Raw genomic sequence first — 19,744 nt, forward strand, 5'->3', positions numbered from 1 at the left:
TTAAACAAAATTATACTATTACTGTAGTCACTTGCATCGCATGTAGGCCTTTTTTTTATTATAACGTTATTTTTTAAATAAAATTTTGAATAAATAAACTTGAACTTGCTTTTGATACAGTGACCTAAATGTTTTTATAATTGGTTATTTGGCCAACCTCTCCTTCCGCCCCCCCCCCCGTTCTGTTTATGTTTCTTTCATTTTTTTTTTATATTCTTTAACAGATCCTTACCTTCCTCTTGCTCTTTCTCCCCTCCATCTCCGACTTCTTCTCTGAGTAATCACTTTCTTCATTTCCGCTGACAATGGGGAAGGGGTGCAGCTCCTTTGTCTCCTTACAAGAGGAGTTGCACCCTGATAGGGCAAAATGTTTTCCTTTTAAGGGAGACCACCCTGATGTGCAAGTTTAATGAAGTGCATACTTTCAAAGTAATGACATTTCAGAAACTTTTTAAATTTTGCTGAGATTTGATATAAACGAGACGACACTCAAAACTTCTTTTTCTAAAATCTTGTACCATTATTTGAGAACTCAGATGGCGTATTATCAATAAATCATGTCATCGACCTTGGCACTCTTCATCAATACAGCAAATCAGATGATCGATTGATACACGCTTGTAAAAAGTAAAACACATACATTAATTATTTAATTGATTTATCCTTTTTTTCTCATAACTGTCTTGAAGATAAAATAGGCGTAATGTTTTTTTATCATGAAGACCATTCAGGGTTAATTCACATTCAAACCGCTACGTTTGAGATCTGAGTATAACTTCAATTGAAACGGATTCTTCCTATTGTTGGCTGCTTTGTGATTTTCACACCTTCGTCCATTGTTCTCAAAACGTGCTAGACGGCGTAATTGACGAATATTGATCACAGTCAGGTTCAACAGGTCGTAGTAGCTATATAGGGTCATTAACTTCAACCATACACCAACGCTTCTATAACACAGTACGTGCAGGCACATTATGGCCCACTCTAGACCGTTGCATGAAATCCCCCGAAATCACTCATTATGCAGTGACTATATTTCTTAGTTCTAAAGGATCAAGGTATATGAAATATATTTTAATTCCTTTATTAGCACCTCAAAACAATTTTGAAACATGTCCTGATCATTCGTTCATTAATCTGAGATGTTTGTGACTTCTCTTTTATTTTATTTCTTTTCGCCGTTGACGGAATATGATTGCTTCTTCTATATTTCTTAGAGAATTTATAACGAAAGGTATATACAATATATTTTAACTCTTAAGCACCTCTCGGCTAAAATAAAAGAGAAGTCACAGACATCTCAGATTAAGGAACGAATGATCAGGACATGTTTCAAAATTGATTTGAGGTGCAAGGAGTTAAAATATATTTTATATACCTTTTGTTATATAAACTCTCTAAGAAATATAAAGAAACATTCCGACAACGGCAAAAGGAAATAAAATAGAAGTCACAAACATCTCAGATTAAGGAACGAATGATCAGGACATGTTTCAAAATTGATTTGTGGTGCAAGGAGTTAAAATATATTTTATATACCTTTCTTTATGAGCCCTCTATTGGGGTGTTGCAAGAAACATGCGATCAATTGCAAGTCTATTCTTGGTCCCTAAATCAATCATAAGTCTCGTAATTAATTGCAAATTAGTGATTGATTGTTAATCTGCTCCTTGAAACAAGAAGTTTAATCTGATTTGCTACAGCTAACGTTGTAAAAATCAGTTGTGAAATTGCAACAGAATATTTGCAATTGAATTGCAAATATTTTCTTGCAACACCCCCTAAGAAATATATGTATAAATATGAAACATTATTCCGAAAACGGCAAAAGGAAATTAAATAGAAGTCACAAACATCTCAGATTAATGAACGAATGATCAGGACATGTTTCAAAATTGTTTTGAGATACTAAGGAGTTAAAATATAATTTATATATACCTTTCGATGTGAACTCTCTAAGAAAGATAAATGAAGCACTATTCCGAGAACGGCAAATAAGAAACAAAATAAAAGAGAATTCACAAACATCTCAGATTAATGAACGAATGACCAGGATATGTTTCAAAATTGTTTTGAGGTGCTAAGGAGTTAAAATGTATTTTATATACCTTTTGTTATAAACTCTCTAAGAAATATAAAGAAACATTCCGACAACGGCAAAAGGAAATAAAATAGAAGTCACAAACATCTCAGATTTAATGAACGAATGATCAGGACATGTTTCAAAATTGTTTTGAGATGCTATAAGGAGTTAACATATATTTTATATACCTTTTGTTATGAACTCTCTAAGAAATATAAAAGAAGCATTATTCTGACAATGGCGAAAAGGAAATGAAATAAAAGAGAAGTCACCATGATGTTCCCCCTCTTTTTGTGTTTAAATATCACGCATTGAGCTAATAATGCCCGAGCACAATTATAAAAAAATCCTGTTCGTGTTACCATGATATGACCGGGAATTTTTTTGCTCTTGCCCCCCCCCCCCCCCCCCCCGGCGGCCACCGACCCTGGCTGTACGCTGATACGCCCCTGATGGGTAGATCTAGACTATCAGAAATAAAACTATTAGAATTTAACCAATTATTTTTTTTTTCAATACAAGTGGTCTAACGTTTGAGCGAAATTGACATTTTTCCCCAAAAAAATAAATCATAGAGGTTTCCGTTCTTCGCGTGCATAGGAAAGGAAAATGCTTTATTTTGTAGCTTACATCTTGCCTTTCACACTTTGAGCTCTTCTTCGAAATTTCAGAGCATCTATGTCATTTGCGGGTAGTATTTACTTCTCCCTTGCTGCATAGCATACTCCGGGCTTCTACTCTGTTTTTAGTGCTGCTGAATATTTTTCTATCAAATCTGATTATACTAACGTAGGCATTTGTTATCATTTTTCATAATACAATTAAGCATCCGCGCTTAGTACTACACCATCAAAGGGATCTTGAAGACTTGACAGAAACAGGGGCGGGATCCAGCTTCCGCAAGTAAGGGGGGGGGGGGTTTAACCAGTTCCCTGAACTGCAGGTAAAAGCTGATTTTTGGTGGTTTCTTTAAACAGTTGAAGATGTAGCCGTGATAGTTACTTAAATTGCTTTACTCTTACATGTAACAAGTTCATGGTTGATACTCACAACACAGGGGTACAACACCAGCGTATTATCTTGTATCCACTGGCGGATCCAGACGGCCCTTGCCCCCCCCCCCCCCCCACTTTCGAGAAGCACCATGAATATTTGTAAATGTAAAAATGCTGTGAAAACAAAAGTGTGGCCTCTTTTGAAAGTGAAGACATTTATTTTATTTTCTAAAAATTTATTTCTGTTTGTCAACAACTTTCTTAGACGAAATGTCATAATTTTGGGTTGAAAAACTTTTTTTTTTTGCTCATGGACGAAATGTCTTTATTTAAGTTGAAACTTTTTTTTTTCCTGTCATTTTTTTCCTCGGGGGAAATGTGCCCCCCCCCCCCTGAAAAATCCTGGATCCTACCTCAAATGATGTTCATGCAGGCTCCACTTCACTACCGCTACACTACGCTCCACCTACCCGACTACTATAGATGGAACGTCGTGTAGCGGTAGTGAAGTGGAGTGGAGCCTGCACGAACATCACTTGAGGTAGGATCCGCCCCTGCTTGTATCCGTGGGTGGGGGGTTGGTCTCGCTTGCACAAACTACACGCATTTAAAGAGAGTGAAACAAGATAAGAAAATTGAGAATTCTTAAAAAGTGACACTAGTTAAAACGAGTATATTAATGAATCATGGGGAAAACAACTGAACTCCAAATCAGAACGGATCGAGCTTCATGATGGCACGAGACGAGTGTTCTGGCATCTCCGAGGTCTGGCCAAACCAAGTCACCTCCTCCGAGACGGCTTGAGTTTGTTGACTTGTCAACTAGCGCACCGTTAATCAACCCAAATCGACACCCTTGGATTTCCTGGATTTCGATCTCCGTGAGGGTAGTAAATTTCAAGATATTTACACGAGGTTTTAGTAAAACATCGGCGCGCCGATTCATCTTATTATGACAATCTTCCTGTTTATTGCGCTATTATCGCGTTCATTATCGCAATAATAATGCAACGTACGTCTACGAGGTACTTTTTTTTTTGTTTTTGTTTGATATCCTTCCGCGCTGGCAATAACGCGCGTGAACGTTAATGAAAAAATAAACGCAGTACGGGCCGGTGCGGCGTTACGTCCGTTAATGGTGTCAACTTTATTTTGAGCGATACTGTATATGTTGCTACAAAACCATAGTGATTATGGGCCAGTCATTGAAAGCATGATGTCATGTATCCACCATTGACACAAAAACAAGTTGCAAAACAGATTTTCACTTGGATACTATAAAGATTAGTTGAAATATCCACACAATACCATGAAACATTAAATAATCTGTTTATCATATCTTATTCAATTCAAATTAACAAGATGACAAATGGTGGATTATATGGACAGACAAGGAATATTATTCAAATTTCATACTTACCCATAGAAAGTCTACCATCAAAGATAGACCATCTGCCAGGTCTATTGATGGCTTTAGGAGTTTGTGGACCTTGATTCTTCTGGTCAGTGTGATGGTCACTTTTGATCATCTGATCAGATTCATCTAATTCATCTGGTGAGATTTCATGTTTGTGAGCTACAGCTATCCATTCAATTATCTAGTTTAATAAAAGGCACACAATAAAAGAGAAAGGAGACAACTTGAAACCTCATTGAGTTACTAATGATGATACATATAAGTGCATTTGTGATAATCAGTAGAAGAATTGGTAAGATATTAATACTTAATCTTTCATATAAAAGGAAACTTTTATACCAAATTTCAAATGAAAGTGATTGAGGATGGAATCTTTCTTTCTTACAATTTTATTTAATTTTTTTCAAGGGATTCCTCATCCAGAAGGAAATGATAGGATTTCAAATATGGATGTCCCTAAACCCATCATTATGATTCAAAACATTCTAAAGTTGTCGATTTCATTTGATAAGTTTCTGCAATTATTTGAACTAGTGGAAATTACAAATAGGTGGAAAAAACATGTATTTGAACTAGTGGAAATTACAAATAGGTGGAAAAAACATGTATTTGATCGAGTTACAATTATCAATCACATTGCAATTTTGCAATAGTGAACACCCGGTAAAATGAAGAGACAAATTTTGGAAATAATAGTGGATGAATGTCTTCAGTAATAGCTTACCTTCAGGAATGCATGTATACGTTTAACTGAGTGATAGTAAGAAACAAGCCATCGTGTATAGATCTGCATATCTTCCAAAGTAACAAGGCTCTCAGTAACTAGTGGTTTCCCCATTACCAGCGCTTCATTGGAGACAGATAATCTCTTGGCTCGTGCAATGGCATCACTGTACTCAGACATAATCATTCTACCATGGATAAAAAACAAGATCAAAATTGTATCTCTGTCAGGGTATGTAAGAGATTCTTAGGTGAACATGTCAATATGCTTTGTCAATGATAGGAGCAAATTATGAAGAGCAATCCTTCCTTTGACAACTCCATTTTCTTAAGAACTATACAAATATATTTTGTTATATTTTCTTGTTTTTAATCTAGTCAATAGTAAGACAAAATCACAACTATGATGATACAAATAATGTTTCCCCATTGAGTGAAGAGAAGAGAAATAGTGCCTCTAATGCTAATCATTGCCTTATAACTTTAATCCTTGTTGTAAATGAGACTTCAGTTGAGGGATGTTGGGGAAAGCCAAGATCGAACGTTTTTCATAAAATCTGTCAGGCGAAAAGATCACACTGCAACGTTTCATGACTGTTTTCCTTCAGTCTCAATAACTTTTAAGACCAACTTCCTGACACAGGGGTACGTGATTCCAAACTTATGTAACATGACGTAAGTGCGTGTCAGACCAAAATTGCTCAAAAGCATGATTTCATGCACATATCCAATGAAAACAGTAGCAAAAATTAATAAATGCATCATAATTTTTTCTTTTACTGACTAAAACAATTGATTTGATATAATTTATGACTAAAATAATGTGGCCAATAATTTCCATTTAAAAAATCAAATTAGAAAAACAAAGAAATATATAAAAAATACAAAAATAAAATACATTAGAAAAAAATGTATTATTTATTTTATTTCTTTTTAACATACATTTTATGGAAACCTAAAACAAGTGTCCAGACAAAAATTTAGTAGTTATGAGCTATATTTACAACCAAATTATTATTTCATGAATTAATTAGCATAATTAATTAATTAAAAAAATGTGCATAACTTTGGAGCAATTAACTATCAAATTTGGGTTATGTCATGGGTGATGCACATGCCAATTTTCATCACAATCGTGCAATCAACAATCAAGATCTGTGGTGGCTATGCAATTTCAAAATAGCCTGGGATATATAGGGGTTCCTTAACTTCCTTCCAGCATCAGGCTGTCAACAAGGACAGTATAAAGAAAACCAATCAATCATGTAAAGTGAATGAGGAAGGCAAAAACAAGAGAGAGAGAGAGAGAGAGAAACTTAAAAAGACAGTCACAAAAAGATATATATATATATACACCGGTACCAAAAAATTACAACTAAAAAATAACCAAGTTCATGAAAACAAAACCTGTCCAGAACACAAATATTACATACATCCTGAAAGAGCATCTTATCCAGAATAACTTTATACCATATATGGTACATGTTTACATTTGGAGGATGAATTCTTTGTTGTGTTGTAAAATTTGATTTGTGCCAAAGTAAGGGATGAATGTAATAAATAAATCCAAATGTCTATGATGGAAAAAATCATACATGAGTTGCAGTAAAGCTTCATTGGAAAATAACTTTTCAATTAAAATAACATGAGAATAGGTACTCAAAAGTGTTTGATAAACAATTATCATGTTAAGTTTTGAAGAAAAAACTTGCAATGAACTTTACCTTGTTTATGGCAATTCTTTGACAATGGTGGTTTCATTAGCATCTGGATGCCTTCATATCTTATCTTGACACCAATCAAATTTACAGAGCAAAGATTACCTTCTCACTATCCCGGTGTAAACATTCACCACATTGAAAATGGCATTAAATCATTGGAAAGAAGATACTTTTTAAAAATATACACTAAAAAAAACACACACATAACACTGATGTGTTCATGACAAGGACTTTCATTAAATTGGTGATTTTTTAGGTGTAAAGATTTATGACCCACTCAGTTTACATATTAAATCTAAATGAATAAAAAAAGGTGCACCATTGAGTACAAGATGAAAGTAAATTTTAATCTTAAAGGGAGAAAAAGACTGTATCTTACCCAAGTTGATTTTGATAGTGTGGATAGAGTGCTTCAAGAGTGCTGGTGTGCTCACAGAACCGCTTCCATCTTAGCATATGCATGTGTTTACATTGGACTAGTAGCTGAATCTTATCACAAAAGAACTGAAAAGTAAGATAATAGATAGTACAGTCTTTCATTTGTTCTGATCCACTAAACTTCATAATGATCTTAGAAACCATGATTGCCCCTTCCTACAAGCTGTTAACTTACTTACTTTTACTTTTATCCAACGATGCTTGTAGGACTATATGCCTGTTCATCGGTCCAAGGGAATAAACTGTATGTTCCACAGTATCACTTTCAAATAGTTGCATGAGGCAAGACACAAAATCCATTACTCAAAGTCATACACAAAATTCTTCCAGTGATTATCAAGCCAATTCTTAAAAGAATTTACAGAAAATGCTAAAACCACATTTTCTGGTAGACTTTTCCGAGAACTTATTACTTGATTGGAAAGGAAGAACTTCCTAGAATCATTCACCCAAAAATACAATCTACTGTTAATAATGAGTATAAAAAGACCGTGTCTGTGCTACACACAATACAAACCCCTGTCACATCATTCAAATATAACTTTACAAACATTATTCTTATGTGATTATTTTCCCCCAATTTTTTTAAATTGTCCCAAAGACCTTTCTTAATCAAGAAAATTATTTCACTTCAATACAATTAAATTTCTTTTTATACAATTATGCTCTACTAATACTAAAAACTGTATGTATAAATTCCATTTATTTCCCCTAGAGAAAAGATGGTTATTGTTGCAATTTTTTTATTGGGGGGGGGGGGGTTTGCGCCATTGGTGGTCTACCCACACTGCACTGCTCTCTTATTTCGCTTGTATATTGTATTTTTGGCTAGATTTGCCTCTCTATTTATTGACATATGTTTTGTATAAGTTTTCTGAAAGCTACGTGATGAATTTGGAATTGTATTGGTTTGTTATTTAGTTTGTGAAATTTTCTTTACTTTGCTTGTGCACTGTTGGACACTATGTTACATATGTTATATAACTTACACTGTACAGTTGGTGTGTTCACTCATGCTTGATCTTGATCTATTGTTCTATTGTCAAACCAACTTGGCATTCACATTCACAATGAAGCTGTCTACAGTTCTAGCACTTATGCTACCTTTTTGTATACTGCACTGCAGATGTGTTATTCAATGCAGCATCATTGCAGTGTAACCATAGGCATACTTGATATTAGTGTAAAACCTACACCTAAGGTGTACAGGTTGATAGGAAAACATATTGGTTCTTCTGTTCAATATTATTCAAATACTGACTCTACTTTATGGATTTTGATATTACTATCCGGTGATGTCAATCCCATTCCTGGGTCAATCACTCAAGGGCAAGGTCCTATTAACAGCATAAGACATCCCTTTGACCATAGCATAAGATACTCATATGATACCCAAACGCTTTATTCCTTCAATAAGGGATATTCACCCCAATTCGTGTTGAAAATGAGCATTTGTATAACAGGTTATAGAAGGTGGACGACACATCGAGGTAAGAGGGGAGGTCGTGACATGTCCACAGATAAATTCAAATTTCGCTAAATTGCCGTTCTGTTCGTAATAAATCTTTATCGTTACAAGAATTCATTATTGATCATTGATCATATTGATCATTCAACTTTGCTTGCCTTTGCGAAACCTGGTTGACTTTGTCGGATGATTGACTTCTTCCACTGTAAAGTTCACTTTATTTGCGAATCTTTAACGCCTAATGAGTCAGTGATTGATCCAATCACAGCTTCATCGATGGAGTCTATTTCGGCCTACCACGCCTGACGAAGTTTACACACTTCTTCATAAGCTGCCTGCAAAGTTTTATTGTCTTGATCCGATACATACTTCAATTATCAAGGATTGCTCTTCATCATTTCCCAAATTATTAATCCAAGTATAAGTCATGCCCATATTCCTTCTGATCTCAAAACTGCACATATCACTCCCATTTTGAAGAAGCCTAATCTCGATTCTGAATTGTTATCCAATCTCCCATTTTTTTTCAAAATACTAAATAATTGTATTCTCTAGGTTGTTGGATTATTGCACCAATTGATAACGACTTGCTTGACCCACATCATTCGACATATCGCTCTCAGCACAGTGTAGAGCCCCTTCTTCTTAATGTATCTAGTTCCATTCTCCATGAAATGGATGCGGGAAAGGTAACTGCCATGATACTCCTCGATCTGTCTTCCGCCTTCGATATGGTGACACATTCTGCTAAACACTGTTAAATGTCTCTTGGCATCAATGGTAAAGCCCTTGATTGGTTCACATCATACCTGTCACAACACTCACAAGCTGTTTGATAAGTGGCTGTTCTTCTGATTTAATATTGCTTACCTGCGGGGTTCCGCAAGGCTCTGTGGGTGGGCCTATCCTTTTCTCCTTGTATCTCATCGGACTGAAAAACACTTTCCAGCACCACTCTATTAATTATCATATCTACGCCGATGTCATTCAGATCTTTACATCCTCCAAACCCGATTCAGATACAGCTGCTGCTGCTATCTTGAGGATTGCATACAGGATGTTCACCATTGGTTGTGCTCACACTCTACAATGTATATAACTAAATTTTCTAAATGTGAATTTGTGCTGTACAGCTCTAAAACCCATCTGTCTAAAGTACAAATTGCATCTATTTCTATTGCCAACCACATTATTGAAGTTTCTGACACATGCCATAATCTGTGTGTGTTTCTCGACTTGAACATGACGATGGGTACTCAATACATTTGTAAATCTGTACGGTATCAGTTATGCAATCTAGAGTTTATACACAAATATTTGACTCTTGATGCAACAGATAGAAAGTTTGTCGAAACATTTAAGATTAAGCTAAAAACTTACCTCTATAACTCATTTATCAATGAAGAATCTGTGATATTTGTTAATTTGTTTTGCTCCCCCCTTCACTTGTGCACCTTGAGCATCTCTTACGAGATGGATATGGCGCCTAATAAATTGCATTTTTATCATTATTGCTATTTTTTTTTATTTAAAAAATCTTTTTTTTTTAATCTTTAAAATGAGAGACTTAATTGTTGTTTTAAACTTTCAAATCTTCCTACCTGATGCAATATAAGGGAAAGGTTCTCCTTTGAAAACTCTCTCTTCTGACAGTTTTCCATTTCTTCTTTCATGACATCTGCTTGAATAACAAGTGGCTGGGCTTCACTGACCTGAAATTAATACAAAAAATATTAGAAACATGCATTGCTGCAAAATTCCCTGTACTAAGTCAGAACAGTTTTCTTCCTGAAATATGAACCAGTGTAATTATCAAATATGATGACCACATTGTTCACAATATAATTTGAGAAAATCATTCAATAAAGCACAGTTGATGATTTATTATTTGTCACTAAGTCACCTTCAGACACTATTGGGGGTGATGCAAGAAGCTTGCAATTGATTGCATGAGAATGTCAGGTCCTAAAATAATAATAGTAATATTCCACATTTATATAGCGCTTAATACATTGGACGTCTCTAAGTGCTTTACAGATATAAGTTTACAAGTCTTTTAATTAATTGCAAAATTGCAATTGATTGTTGATCAACTTCTTACATCAGCAAATTTAAGTTGATAGGCTTTAGTTCAAATTGATCCATCACTTCTGAACTTGAAGCTGAATTTTGCAATTGATTGCAAATATTTTCTTGTACCACCCCCTAAAAGAGTTTTGTTGCTAATCTGGATTTTTATTTAATGTGTAAGATCAATTTATTACAAGGTTATTTGACCTATGAATCAAATGATCTCAAACCACTGGTCTCAATAATTAATCTTTAATTTCCCATCCCCTGTAACCTGCGTAAATTTCATATTGTTATTAACAGGTTGGAAATCAAAAGGAAATTACAACCCACCTCCATAGCTCTCTTGATGACTTGCTCTCTCTGCTTTCTAAAATGATCCACACTTTTAGGAAGGGACACAGAGCTTAACAAACAGAATGAATAACATAGGAAATACATAACCATAGATGAAAATGGATTACATCTTTTCATAATCATAATCTACATTCATTTAAGGACGTTCCACAGTTATGTTTGTGCGCATCATGATCTGTGCATATTTTACACTCCGCACACTGACGTCACAATGGATGAACTGGTGATTAATCAGTTGTAGGTATTTGAGCTGATTTTTCTCCTTATCTGCACTAACTGCAGATCCGATGTACGTGTAATTTTATGAAGCTAAGAAACTGGAATTATTCCATGGACCATTCTTTTTATTCCTCTTAAATTTCAAAATTTTCTGCAGTGCTGCAATAATTATGATGAATATGACCCAGAGTTTGAATGAAATAAATGGTAGAGTGGTTCGGAATTTTTCCTCACAGAAGCTTTTGGCGTGTTTTGGGGGTGTTTTAAGAAGCACATTTGCTCTAATAAGAGTGCTGATAGTTTGAAAACAAGCACATGAACCCATATTTTTAATGTTTACACCTCTTATGTATACCTTCCTCTACAACTTTGCAAAGTTTGGTGAAAATGACATGGGTTTTGAATAAAGTGCATCATTTCTTTTACTTCTCAAGTTTGTTATTGAAATTTGAAATTTTTGAGGTTGAGTATTTGTTATCTTTCCCGCAATTTCTATATAAGAACTGAGAGTGCTGTTAGACTTAAATGAGCAAACAATTGAAAGCAATATAAATAGATTATCCATTTTAAGGATCCAATTATTAATCATATTGCAAAATTTGAAGAAGTTTTCATGGATTTTGACTGAGTAATAGATCTTTAAACTCATTGTTGTGATCCCGTGAGGTCTACAAATGCCAAATTATTTTGAATGCGCAATTCTTAACATCTATTTGGGTTAAATTTGAAGCTCTATAGCAAAAAATCAAGCACATGGACCTATGTTAATTTGTGCATATTTGGAATATTCTGGTGCTAAAGTGTCTATGTGCAAAGTATGATGAAAATGACATGGATTTTCAATGTTTGGGAACAAGACTACGGAACCATTCGCATTTTACACTTTATTAACAGACTTTTGCTTGTTTTTGGCGCACTTTAGGAAGATTTCAGTATTTTCAAGCTATCTTGCAACACTTTGGACCCTGATAGTTTAAAAACGAGCACATGGACCCCATATTTTTAATAGTTTAACGGCTTTAGAATATATTCCTCTACAAATCTAGAGAGTATGATGAAAATGACATGGATTTTGAATGTTTGGGAGCAAAACTATGGAACCATTCCAATTTTAGACGGTGTTATTAGACATTTGCACGTTTTGGCGCATTTTAGGCGATTTTCAAGCCAACTCGCAACAATTTTGACACTTATAGTTAAAAAACGAGCACATGGACCATATATTTTTAACTTCCCTACATCTTCCATATACATTTCTCTACAGTTTAGCCGAATTTGATGAAAATGACATGGATTTTGAATAAAGTGCAACTTAAAGTATACTTTTTAAATTTTTTAGTAGATTCACGTCTTTGAAGATTTGTTTTTCCGAGTTTTTGCACCATTCTTGCCAAATGAGGGCGCTGCTGACTCCAAATAGATATAGTTTTGCCAATTAAAAGACTTTCTACTACTTTGGTATCTACTAAGTTACACATTCTGAAAGTTTGATAAAGTTTGATAAAGTTTGATGCAATATCGAGAGAGTAAAGATGATTTAAACTCATTTGGTGAATTTGTGAGGTCTAAGAGAGGCGTAATTCTCATGATTGCGCAACATTTCACATCATTCAAATACGGCGACTTTGAAGTCCCGTAGAAAAAAAAATAAGCACATGAACCTATTTTATTTTTTGCATTTTCATAATGCATAGATACCAAAGTAACTCTCTGCAAAATTTGGTGAAAATGACATGGACTTCATTTTAACTGTGGAACATCCTTAAATGCATGAAGATGTTTGTTTAATAGTAAATACCTTAATTCCTAAGGTCAGGATCATTGAGAAACACTATATAATATTTACGAATAGACAGGGTCAGAACCAAATTTTTGCACTGCCTTCTTTTTCGTCACATCTCAACAGAGAACCGATGTCAATTAGGTACTTGGTCTAATGTTGTAACCCGCAAGTGAAAACCCGAACCGTACCGTCCCGTATAATCCAATAATTTGCAAGCGGGACCCGCTGACCCGTCGGGTTTTAACCCGCAAGTAAATTTATCTTTGAAAAATGAAAATTATTTCTGCAATCCCCACACTATACAGGCTCAAATCACGAAAATATATGCCAACTACTAACCTAGCCTAGAGTGAATTTACTTACAATTTGCAAATTCGCCTTTTATTCCGGAGAGAAAATGTTTTTGGGGTTACTTTGTACCCGAAATGGGTCGGCTCTGATCTCGTAATCGAAAGCATTGCGCAATTAACTCCTCGGATCGGAGCCGCAGCTCAGCGCGCGCTAGCTACATGTAGCCCAGGCTGCCCAGCAAATTCGATGTTCGGTTTCCCGTCGCCCGCCCGCGTTATGAAATTTGGACCGCGTTTAAAAATCAAATTCTGAAAATAATTCATTATTTTACTATTTTGACATAGATCTAGATTCAGAACTGATATAAAACATTAATATAAGCTTTTCAGTCACAATTACTTGTATATCAAGTAAATACCTGTAATTCTTTTCTTGTTTTTTTCTTGTGAATGGAATGACACTGCATGCTCAACCACACCTCGAGCGATGTTCGTGCAGGCTCCACTCAACTTCACTTCTGCTACACTACGCTCTACCTACCCGATGTAGCGGTAGTGAAGTGGAGTGGAGCCTGCACGAACATCGCTCGAGGTTTGGTCGAGCTACCTCAATAAATCCCATAGTCTAGTAACCTCGCATTGGTGAGTTGTCATACGGCATATCAGACAAAAAAATCATCAAACAAAACTCAATCTGTTTTACAAGGCCGACGGGAGGCTCACGCACGTACGCATTGGCGCTTGTACTAGCTAGCCAGTCTGAGCTCTGTCTCTCTGCCAGAGCTCTGGGGGACAATTTGCTCTGTAAAGGCCTCAATGATGGTGATTTTATGTTTCAGACAGAGTTTATATTTCGGGAATATTATTCAAAACTGCCAATAAAGTTAGATGATTTCTTCATTGTCATGTATATTTAAGTTATTAATGAGTTCATTCTCACCAAATTTAGACTCCCCCATAGAGAAATGCAATTTTCGTGGAGATCTGCGTTTTCAAAGAACATCAGGAAAAGTTAGGGTATGTGGGCCTTTATTACATGGCCAAGTACTGGAATTAGATGGAGTAGAAATTAGATATTGAATTCATTTATATCCAAGTTCAACTCATAGTCACACCCACACAAACACACCCACATCCAAGATTCTAAGCATGAAAAAAATAACTTTAAAATCATGCAATATTAAACAATAAGTAATAATTAATTTAATAAGTGAACAGGGATTCCTCAAAATACAAAAACGTAGCATTTGAAAAGAGCCCCCGAAATGAAAAAAGTAGCCTCCAAAACGGTAGAAATGGAGACCCTGAAATATTATAAAAAATGAAAATGGAACCCCCGAAAAAAAATGATTGATTTGCTCCCTGGCTTCAAGACAGTTCCACAGAATAAACGTGCGTTCAAAGGTTACAAAAGGTCAAACTGTCATCTTCTGGAAAATAATGAATAATGAAATCCTCATTATGAGCTGGAAAAAATGGGACGGGAAACTCGACATCGAGTTTCATTGGCCTATGCGATTGCTTTTGACTAGATCGACTACTATACTGTGCATGTGCTGCGCTGCACTGGCGCGCGCTCCTTCTTCGAAAGAGCAACTGATGTATTTATGTCGAACTGTCTCAGTCCTGTTCACTGTTCACAAGACAAAAATACGCCAGCATTTTTTTAAAAGGAAATATCTACGTCTCTAAAAGAATCCGCCACGTAAGAAGCACATGATCCTAACTCAATTTTCATTGTTAATGTTTTTATTATGCGTCGTTATTTCTCCCTTTTTTTTCGCATGACGGTCTGCGGGTTTGAGAATGAACTCGGCCCGGCCCGCAACCCGCGATCGGGGGCATACCGGCAGGTTAACCCGTACCGCAACGGGTGCGGGTTACAACATTAACTTGGTCATCTTAAATAGAATGATTCTTAAGGTCTGGGCTCTGAAGGAGGTGCAGCATGGTTTATGATTTGCAAGTCAACGCTAATGATGTTATAATCACATCCCCAATTGGTTTTTGCCAATATGCTTTGTTCCTTTCTGAAGCAAGAGGGACTTCCAGGTATTCCAATCTTGATTTAGATGTGAAAGCACCTTGGTATATTGATAGAAAGTGGTAGCCTGTTATAACAAGAGTGTTGCTAAGGCGAGCACATAATATGCCCATCTGTAATGTGAAAAATGGAGATACTGGTCAAGCAAGAAAAGTGGAAGATGGCGACTTCACCTTTGACCTTCTGACCTCAAAATCAATAGAATTGCTAGGATCTATGCTAGTATCACACACACCAAATTATATGAGCCAAGGTTAAGTTCAACTACATTTATCTTGTTAAAAAGGACTTCAGAAGGGTAAGATGAAAACATGTCACTGTAATCTTGACCTTTGACCTTTTGATGTCAAAATCAATAGGCTTCCTATGATTCATGCTAGTATCATACACACAACATTATGAGCCTAGGTTACGTTAAACTAAAGCTATCGCGTTTACAAGTACTGCAGAAGGGCAAGATGAAAACATGCCAGTGTGACCTTGAACTTTGACCTTTTAACTTCAAAATCAATAGACTTCCTGGGATCCATGCTAGTATCATACACACCAAATTATATGAGCCAAGGTTAAGTTCAACTAAAGTTATCTTGTTAAAAAGGACTGCAGCAGGGTAAGATGAAAACATGCCAGTGTGACCTTGAACTTTGACCTTTTGATGTCAAAATCAATAGGCTTCCTGGGATCCATCCTAGTATCATACGCACCAAATTATATGAGCCTAGGTTAAGTTAAACTGAAGTTATCAGTTTACAAGGACTGCAGAAGGGTAAGATGAAAATATGTCACTGTGACCTTGACCTTTGGACGTCAAAATCAAAAGGCTTCCTGGGATCCATGCTAGTATCATATACATCAAATTATATGAGCCTAGGTTAAGTTAAACTGAAGTTATCGCGTTTACAAGGAAAAGTTAACGGACGGACGGACAGACAGACGGACGGACACCGAGCATGATACCATAATACGTCCCGTTGAGACGGGCGTTTAAAAACTTGTTTTCTCCTGCACTTCCGGAGTCTATATCTGACCATCTGTCAGGTGTCATTGGTTGGACAATGCATATGAAGAGTTTACTTGATTTGAGATATTCCTGGGCTGGTTGGACATCAAAACATGGATAGAAAAGGTGTTATCTAAGATGCTACACATTGCTGGTCAATGCCATGTGAGGTGAACTATCTGCAATAATAAAAATAGCTACACTCTATCGGCATTATTGGCATTGATGATTCACAACACTTCACATTGTCCAGTATGAATAAAACACAGGTGAAAATTAGCAACAACAAAAATTGAATTAAAACTAACCTTGCAACTTTGGGCATTTTGCCCAGCATCTCATTCTCTTCAATATCATTCTTAAGATCCTGAAGTTCCTTGGCTAGTTCTTCTTCTAATGCTTTGATCTTTTCAGATGAACCAACTTGATAAAGTTCTGCTGATGACGACATCTTAGCACTTTTTTGTTCTTAAGTTCTGCATAGATAATACTGTCCTGGTGTGCAGAAGCTGTCCTCTAATTTGGTCACATAATTATTTTGTCATCTGAAAATGCAAGGGAAAATAAGACGCATTGGCATACATTCATCCTTTTACTAAGTAAATTCACTGGTTGTAGTTGGTGTCATCACAAAATAAAGATTTAAATGACTTGACAAATTACCAGTATATCGATTACTACAGAAAATAGATATTCAGACCCGAGCATTGTAATTTTGGTCTCAAAAGATGCGCAAGACTTCAAAGTAACAAGTCAGCGAGCGGCACGGTCGAAAAATTTCGCACGGCAGAATGGTCACCGACAAATGACGAGAGGGGGGTTGACTCAACCCCCCCCCTGATGGTTTAAGGGTTAAGGCAGTTGGTTGACTACTAAGTAATGTTCATGAAGTGTGGTATCTAGGTATCGATAACAAAAGACTGCAAAATGGCAACGTAAACAGACTGGGTAAAAGTGAACGCTCGTGCTCTTAATTTCTTTCAATTTTACTATTTTTAAAATAAATATTAGGAACTTTATTAAAAACTGGGAGTTAATAAATATTGTTTTGGCCCATGTACTGGTACGTTAGTTTGGGCGCAAAACAAAACGTAAAATTGGTGATTTAGGTCTACTTTAACCGTGGGAATTTATGGCCTCCACGGCCAGATATGGGTACCTGTCCCAGGCTTCATTGGGGAGTAAGCCTACGTTAGTAGATGTTTTTTACTCCCCAAAAGCCTCCAGGCTACTCCAGCCGTAGCCTCTTGTCGAGGCCCTGTCGGCTGCTTTCCGAGCGAACATGGCAAAGCACGGGAGAGAGCGAAGCAGAGCGCCGCGAGACAGGGCCTCTTGACATCTGTACCGAATTTCACCGACTTTCTTTTGTTTTTTATTGTTTTTACCAATTCACCGACCAAAAACTGGTCGGTGAAAATCATCCAATGAGAGCGCGAGCTGCTATGACGTCATAATACATATTAAATATTCATGAGCTCCTCTTGAATTCTTGGCGAAGAGTGACGACGAAATATCAAAGAGCACTGAATATGCCTCTAAAACGCTGAATATTGACCGATTTAAGGATTTGCAAGTCGATGAAATTAACTCTGCACTGAAAGGACGAGATGTCTTTGTAAATCTACCCACAGGATATGGAAAAAATGTAATATTTCATGCGATTCCACCGGTCGATCCGGGGCGTCGATTATCGATCTCCGCTGTGCAGTGCAGTGAGGGATCTGGGGTGGAGTTGCTGGGAGTTGATTCGAGTCTGACCAGCGGCTGAGCAGTATCTCCCGGGAAGTTTCGGGGCGGTGATGGGTCTGTTACGGCCAGTAGTAATAGTAGTAGTAGTAGTAGTAGTACCACTACTTGTAGCATTTTGCTGGTTATATCCACTTTAGTGTCCCGCAATTAAATGAATCCCCTGCAGAATAGTGGACTAGGCCTACTATATAGTATTCCGAACCCAAGACGAAACACTCAAACAGCTCTGACATTTCATTGGTTTACTCGGTGACCGGTAATATCATGACTCATGTAGGCCTATATTCATTAGGAAGACGTTCCTCATGAATATATAATTCAGTTCAGATGTCAAGAGGCCCTGGCTCGCGCCAGGCCTAATTCGCTTCGCGAATTAGGAAAGCCCTTGCTTCGCTCGGGAAGCAGCCGCCAGGGCCTCGACAAGAGGCTACTCAAGCCGTGGAACCAGACCCAACCTCAGTCCCATACGTTCTAAATTCTGATGTTTTTAAACAACAAGCCAAGGGCAAGGCAGCTCGCACCGCACGATCTTAAATCTCAACGTTATTTTCCGTTAAACAAATTTATATAAATTATTTCATTTAGTTTTGTACAATACATGTTGTGGTATCTATCACACATTAAGTAAGGCTTACCCTGTAACATTACAATTCGCGGAATTCAACACCATGTACCGTAGCCTGTAGGCCCGCCACTTTCTCCTAGGACGCAACTTTTAATTGAATTGAGCATGCGCAGATTGCGATAGCAACCACACGCTAGGCTAGCTCGGCAGCAGCGCTGCACAGGTCTGGGAGCATATTCCATGGAACTTTCAACCTCCATGATTTAACAAGATTCAAGATTCTTTTCCGGGATTCTTTTAGTGGTCAGTGTGTAAAGAGATTTGGTTTCCAATGGCTTTAACAATGAGTATACACAAAGATGAAAAGTACAATACAGTGTAACAATATTGAAATGATTCACATGAACAATCCAGGATCAATATACATGTTCCATAGGTGGATGCGAGGGGGGGGGGGGGGGGGGGGGGCGGGGCGCGAAATTATTTTTCCCACCGAGTTCTGGACCAACATATGAATATTCATGACTTGCGTCTTCGGATTGAGAGTACGCATGCGCGTGGACTTGGTCTCGACCACTGCCGATCGTAAGCATTCACGTTGCTCATAATGAATTAGCATCGTCAAATTACCGGTACCATTACATAGTTACATAGGCCTTATAGGCTTAGATCTATATATACATCCAATTCTTAAACACTTATCAAACTAGCTGCCATTAATGGCAAGACATGTGCTTGGGTAGGGCTAGCTTAGTCTAGCGCATTAACTTTACCTCAAATCTGGACCTGTCTAATGCCTAATACTAATAGGAATAGCCGACT

At 36.8% G+C, this 19,744-nt stretch overlaps 1 protein-coding gene across 4 annotated transcripts in view; it reads right to left on the reverse strand.

Annotated features, from left to right (window-relative positions):
* The window catches only part of LOC129256690 (uncharacterized), an 82,019-nt gene extending 62,926 nt beyond the window's left edge, over positions 1 to 19,093 (reverse strand). For all 4 annotated transcript variants that reach the window (XM_064097733.1, XM_064097730.1, XM_064097732.1 and 1 more), the window contains exons 1-7: positions 18,993 to 19,093; positions 16,917 to 17,153; positions 11,249 to 11,321; positions 10,447 to 10,557; positions 7,319 to 7,443; positions 5,220 to 5,406; positions 4,499 to 4,676 (exon numbers count right to left, since the gene is read on the reverse strand). In XM_064097733.1, the coding sequence (XP_063953803.1) occupies positions 4,499 to 4,676; positions 5,220 to 5,406; positions 7,319 to 7,443; positions 10,447 to 10,557; positions 11,249 to 11,321; positions 16,917 to 17,059 (817 nt within the window). In that variant the 5' untranslated portion in view covers positions 17,060 to 17,153; positions 18,993 to 19,093. The remainder of the gene's footprint in view (positions 1 to 4,498; positions 4,677 to 5,219; positions 5,407 to 7,318; positions 7,444 to 10,446; positions 10,558 to 11,248; positions 11,322 to 16,916; positions 17,154 to 18,992) is intronic.
* Positions 19,094 to 19,744: the final 651 nt, after the last annotated feature.

This window comes from Lytechinus pictus, chromosome 3 (genome assembly GCF_037042905.1).
Source record: "Lytechinus pictus isolate F3 Inbred chromosome 3, Lp3.0, whole genome shotgun sequence".
In the NCBI taxonomy this organism is placed as follows: domain Eukaryota; kingdom Metazoa; phylum Echinodermata; class Echinoidea; order Temnopleuroida; family Toxopneustidae; genus Lytechinus; species Lytechinus pictus.